Source organism: Pipistrellus kuhlii, unplaced genomic scaffold (genome assembly GCF_014108245.1).
Source record: "Pipistrellus kuhlii isolate mPipKuh1 unplaced genomic scaffold, mPipKuh1.p scaffold_m20_p_17, whole genome shotgun sequence".
Taxonomy (NCBI): Eukaryota; Metazoa; Chordata; class Mammalia; order Chiroptera; family Vespertilionidae; genus Pipistrellus; species Pipistrellus kuhlii.
This window is the reverse complement of record NW_023425482.1, coordinates 1634031-1639093: the sequence shown is the minus strand read 5'-3', so window position 1 is coordinate 1639093 and position 5063 is coordinate 1634031. Positions and strand designations below refer to the sequence as shown.

General features: G+C 55.9%; 1 protein-coding gene across 49 annotated transcripts; it reads right to left on the bottom strand.

The window, feature by feature from the left end:
* SBSN (suprabasin) lies at positions 1-5063 on the bottom strand. 49 transcript variants are annotated; one of them, XM_036441267.2, is made up of 9 exons: positions 4488-5055; positions 3948-4109; positions 3806-3893; positions 3678-3751; positions 3449-3569; positions 2696-3397; positions 1212-1277; positions 1060-1104; positions 1-180 (listed from the first exon to the last, which is right to left on the bottom strand). In XM_036441267.2, the coding sequence occupies exons 1-9, from the start codon at positions 4988-4990 to the stop codon at positions 157-159; spliced, it is 1785 nt and encodes a 594-aa protein (XP_036297160.1). In that variant the 5' UTR covers positions 4991-5055; the 3' UTR covers positions 1-156. The 49 variants fall into 49 exon arrangements, 48 of the variants coding, with proteins under 48 accessions (XP_036297160.1, XP_036297159.1, XP_036297185.1 ...); XM_036441266.1 differs by having other exon boundaries at positions 3678-3785; positions 3840-3893; positions 4488-5054; XM_036441292.2 differs by lacking the exons at positions 3806-3893; positions 3948-4109 and adding an exon at positions 4292-4379 and having other exon boundaries at positions 4488-4541; positions 4650-5051.

Below are 5063 nucleotides of genomic sequence, written 5' to 3'. Positions count from 1 at the left end.
TGAGAGCATGTAGTATCATATTTATTCACAAATCTCAATACAGTTCCCTCAAGGGACTCCCAAAATCTACCCGCCTCCCATCCCTAGCTCTTCCAAGGCATTTCAGCTGATATGCCAACAGGAAAGCCAGTCTGCTCAGCAAGCCAGTGCATCAGTTTAGGGAATGATGTTGGCGACGCTCTGGAAGAGAGAAGGAGATAGGGAGTGAATGCAGGGTATGCAGTCATAAGGGTATTGAGACCTTTGCCCTCACATCCTTCCCTAGGGAAATGAGAGGGAGATTGGCTACTTTGGCCCAGTAATTGCCTATATTCTATAGAATATCTTTAGGAAGGTAGCAACAAATTGAGAAAGAACAGGGATCCAGTACTCCAAGGCAGAGACACCAAGAGGGGCACTTTGTAAGAACTGAAAGTTCTTACAAAGATTGCCTGCTTTGCCTCTTGGCAGAGAATCCCCTGCCACCTCATAGCCTGGGAATAAGCAAGTTGTGCCTTTGGGTTTTAGGAGCAGTCTTAAGAGCTGTGACACACTCTTACTCTCCGCCCAGCCTCAGGCAGCTGAGGTACACAGCCAGGACTTTACTTTGGACCAGGATCGCACAGGGGTCTTTATTCAGGGAAAGGACAAAGCTACAGGTTCCCACGACCCAGTATATTGCTGCATGACAGCAGGGATGCACAGCAGAGGTGTTTACAGCGGGTTTGGGTAGGGAAGGAGTCACAAAAGAATTGATGTGGAAAGATGGTGGGCACATGGAGGGGATGGTTTCAGCCACCCCTCTCTCGCTGGCTCACAGTATATGCGCCCCTGGAGGTCTTTTCTGCCAGCTGTTTGCTTCAGTGGGAATGAAAAACACCCAAGAGATAAAAGCAGGATGCAAAGGGCACAGAGCAGGTGAAGAAAGGGACAAGCAGGGTTGGGAAATGGGTTGCATAGTCTCTGAAAGGCTGAGCGTCTGGCCACAGTAAAGTTGTCTATGAGCAGGCAATGGGAAGGGCAATGTACAGACATCTCCCAAGACGAAGAGCGGAAATCTAAAACTATGTGGACACTTACCCTCCATAGAGCTGGAAAGCTGATGAAGGGCTTGTTGACCGAAGCCTGGAATTCAAGGACAAGGGAGTCAGTGCCCATCACCCTCTCCAGCACCATCTCAGAAGGGCCTCCATCCCCCACTTCCAAGTCTATACTCTGCTTGTGAGACTTACTCCAGATGTTAAGGTTGTGGTTGCGCCCCCTCCGTGATGGCCGGTGGATCCGCCTTGGTGACCGCCCTGTTGACAAAGCCCAGACCATCATTACAACCCCTCAATGCTTGAGGGTCTCCCAAGTTCCTTTTCCCCAGTTAACAGCTATTCTCTAGGGTGACTAACCACTATCCCCTCACTGTCCAGAAATAAACCCAAAGGCCTAGTTGCTGTGGTCATTTTGTAGGAGATGGGAAGAAATGCAGTAAGGGTGTCTGCCCCTACTGACTATTCTTCCCCCCATTCTCTTTTATTTTAGTTAATGAGATGCTTTCAGTCATTAGAAGGGTCCTGACTAGAAAGGGAACCCAGAGGACCCACACAAATGCCAAGACCATAGTTAATCTCAGCCCTGACCTTAACTCTACCCCTTTACATACACTTGAGCCTGATCCCTAACTCAGGTTGATCCCTATCTTCAATCCTATCCCCAGATACTCAGCAGTGCCACTCTGCTGCCGCTTCTAGCCTGAAGCCTTATCACAAACCTCCCTCTCCTGGTCTCTACATGGTGAATCTTGCTGTCTGTCTCAGCCCTTTCCCCTACCATGCATGCTTTCTACATAGACCCTTCCTCCTCACCCACATCCCTGGCTCCCTGCCTGGAAGCCAATGTGGTTATAGGCTTTGAGGCTTAGGCCAGTCCCTCAAGATAGTATCCTAAAGACTCCTCATGGAAATTACGGAGTGGAGAATTGAGGCAGGCAGGAGTCCTCCTTCTATTGCCAACTCCCTCCTGCGTGCCTGTTCAGCTATGCATAGTGCTACTTGCCTCTCCTGTCCTCCAGTACTTGCTCCCTCTACCTGAATGAGGTTCAGAAACCCTCCAGGATACCTACTCCGATGAGGCAGTGTGGAGGAAAGAACCTGGGCCTGTGATTTGCCGAAGATGTGTGCTAGCCACAGGACCTTGGCAAATCCCCTTAAACCTCACTGAGCTCCAGTTTTCTCATCTGAGAATCAGGGAGTCAAGATAGCCTCCTCGCCCTGACAACCTCAAAAGCTCATCATGAAAGTTAAACAAAAAAGGGCATATCTCCACAGCTATTCCTCATGCTCACACTCAGATGTTCTGCCTTTTCTCAATGCCCATCTGCTCCCACAGTCACAGGTACTGGCTCAGTAACTGACTCCTGTTCCCCAGGAGAGGCTTCAAGTTCCTCCCTCCAGACCTCCTCAACTAGAAGGGCAGCTCCCAGAGATGGGGCTGGGTCACATTCACACTATCTGGTTTAAAGCTTTGCAGGTAAGATGGATGGATCCATCTGAATAGCTCACCAGCAGCTCCTTTATAAAGAAGAATAGGGAGGAGGGCATGGTTATACAGCTGCCTAAGCTTCTTTCACCACATGCAGGCTACCTGGGCTCCCCCAAATGTCTTAAAGGTTTAACCTTTCCCTCCCCCCTGCCCCCTTCTCCCCATTTCCCCACCCCTGTTCACCTACATTCAGCAGCTGGTTGGCCTCCTTGCCGTCTTGGTTGACCCCATAATGAACATTCTGCTGCAACCTGTCCACCTCCTTCCCGGCCTGGCCAGCAGCATGGTGGACACCTTGGCCAAGTTTCTCCGCTTCCTTTGTAGCCTGGCCAGCAGCGTGGTTGACCCCTTGGCCAAATTTCTCTGCCTCCTTCCCGGCCTGGTTGACCCCATCGTAGACCCCGTGGACTACTTTGTCTGCTTCCTTTCCAGCCTGTTCAACGGCATGGTGAACTCCCTGGCCCAACTGTTCCACCTCCTTCCCAGCCTGGTTGACTCCATTGTGGACCCCTTGGACCACTTTGTCCCCTTCTTTCCCAGCCTGCCCTGCTGCATGGTGGGCCCCCTGACCAAACTTCTCTGCCTCCTTCCAGGCCTCATTAACCTCACGGTGGACCCCATGGCCAAACTGCTCCACCTCCTTCCCGGCCTGGTTGACCCCAGGATGGACACCTTGGACTATTTTGTCTCCTTCCTTTTCACTCTGTCCTGCGGCATAATGAGCATCCTGCCCAAACCACTCCACCTCCTTCCCAGCCTGGTTAATCCCATGATGGACCCCTTGGACTATTTTGTCACCTCCTTTCCCAGCCTGCCCAGCGGCATGGTGGACCCCCTGGCCAAACTTCTCTGCCTCCTTCCAGGCCTCATCAATCCCATGGTGAACCCCCTGGCCAAACTTTTCCGCCTCATTCCCAGCCTGCCCCGCGGCATGGTGGACCCCCTGGCCAAACCTCCCAGCCTCGTTCCCAGCCTGCCCAGCGGCATGGTGGACTCCCTGGCCAAACCTCCCCGCCTCGTTCCCAGCCTGCCCTGCGGCATGGTGGACCCCCTGGCCAAACCTCCCAGCCTCGTTCCCAGCCTGCCCAGCGGCATGGTGGACACCCTGGCCAAACTTCTCAGTTTCCTTCCAAGCCTCATCAATCCCATGGTGGACCCCCTGGCCAAACCTCCCCGCCTCGTTCCCAGCCTGCCCAGCGGCATGGTGGACCCCCTGGCCAAACCTCCCTGCCTCGTTCCCAGCCTGCCCTGCGGCATGGTGGACTCCCTGGCCAAACCTCCCAGCCTCGTTCCCAGCCTGCCCAGCGGCATGGTGGACTCCCTGGCCAAACTTCTCAGTTTCCTTCCAAGCCTCATCAATCCCATGGTGGACCCCCTGGCCAAACCTCCCCGCCTCGTTCCCAGCCTGCCCAGCGGCATGGTGGACCCCCTGGCCAAACCTCCCCGCCTCGTTCCCAGCCTGCCCAGCGGCATGGTGGACCCCCTGGCCAAACCTCCCCGCCTCGTTCCCAGCCTGCCCTGCGGCATGGTGGACCCCCTGGCCAAACCTCCCCGCCTCGTTCCCAGCCTGCCCAGCGGCATGGTGGACCCCCTGGCCAAACCTTCCCCGCCTCGTTCCCAGCCTGCCCAGCGGCATGGTGGACCCCCTGGCCAAACCTCCCCGCCTCGTTCCCAGCCTGCCCAGCGGCATGGTGACCCCCTGGCCAAACCTCCCCGCCTCGTTCCCAGCCTGCCCAGCGGCATGGTGGACCCCATGGCCAAACCTCCCAGCCTCGTTCCCAGCCTGCCCAGCGGCATGGTGGACCCCCTGGCCAAACCTCCCCGCCTCGTTCCCAGCCTGCCCAGCGGCATGGTGGACCCCCTGGCCAAACCTCCCCGCCTCGTTCCCAGCCTGCCCCGAGGCATGGTGGACCCCCTGGCCAAACCTCCCCGCCTCGTTCCCAGCCTGCCCCGCGGCATGGTGGACCCCCTGGCCAAACCTCCCCGCCTCGTTCCCAGCCTGCCCAGCGGCATGGTGGACCCCCTGGCCAAACCTCCCTGCCTCACTTCCCGCCTGGTTGACCCCATGATGGACCCCTTGAATCACTTTGTCTGCCTCCTTCCCAACCTGTCCAGCAGCGTTGTTAGCCCCATGGATAAACTTCTCTGCTTCCTTTCCTGCTTGTCCGACGCCATTGTTGATACCATGAGCTACCTTGTCCATGCCGTGGTTGAGCCCCTGGACGCCTTTGTCCAGCTCCTTGCCGGCCTGGCTCCCCATGTTGCTAAGTCCATTAAAAACTTTCTCCACTTCCCTTCCAGCTTGAGTGATGCCATTATTGATGCCTTCCAGGGCCTTGCCCACCTCTCTCTCTGCGTTGCTCAGCCCTCGGTTGATCCCTTCAATGACCTTCTCAATGGGGTCATCACTGGCTGCCCATCCAGGCAGGGCCCCCAATAGCAGTAGGAGGGAGCAAGAACTGACCAAACTGGCAAGATGCATATTGTTGGGAGGACGGAGAGAATGCAGAGAGGAACCAGCGAAGCCAAGCTGCTATTTATCCTGCCTCCCTCCC

Bases quoted from the DNA above. Each gene is read 5' to 3' on its own strand.
- SBSN (XM_036441302.1), bottom strand. From the start codon at position 4,990: ATGCATCTTGCCAGTTTGGTCAGTTCTTGCTCCCTCCTACTGCTATTG. The intron at 4,110-4,271 runs GTTTGGCCATGG...GAGGCGGGGAAG, and splicing joins GCTGGGAACGAGGCTGGGAG to GTTTGGCCAGGGGGTCCACC. The intron at 1,105-1,211 runs GTAAGTCTCACA...CTTGAATTCCAG, and splicing joins CCACAACCTTAACATCTGGA to GCTTCGGTCAACAAGCCCTT.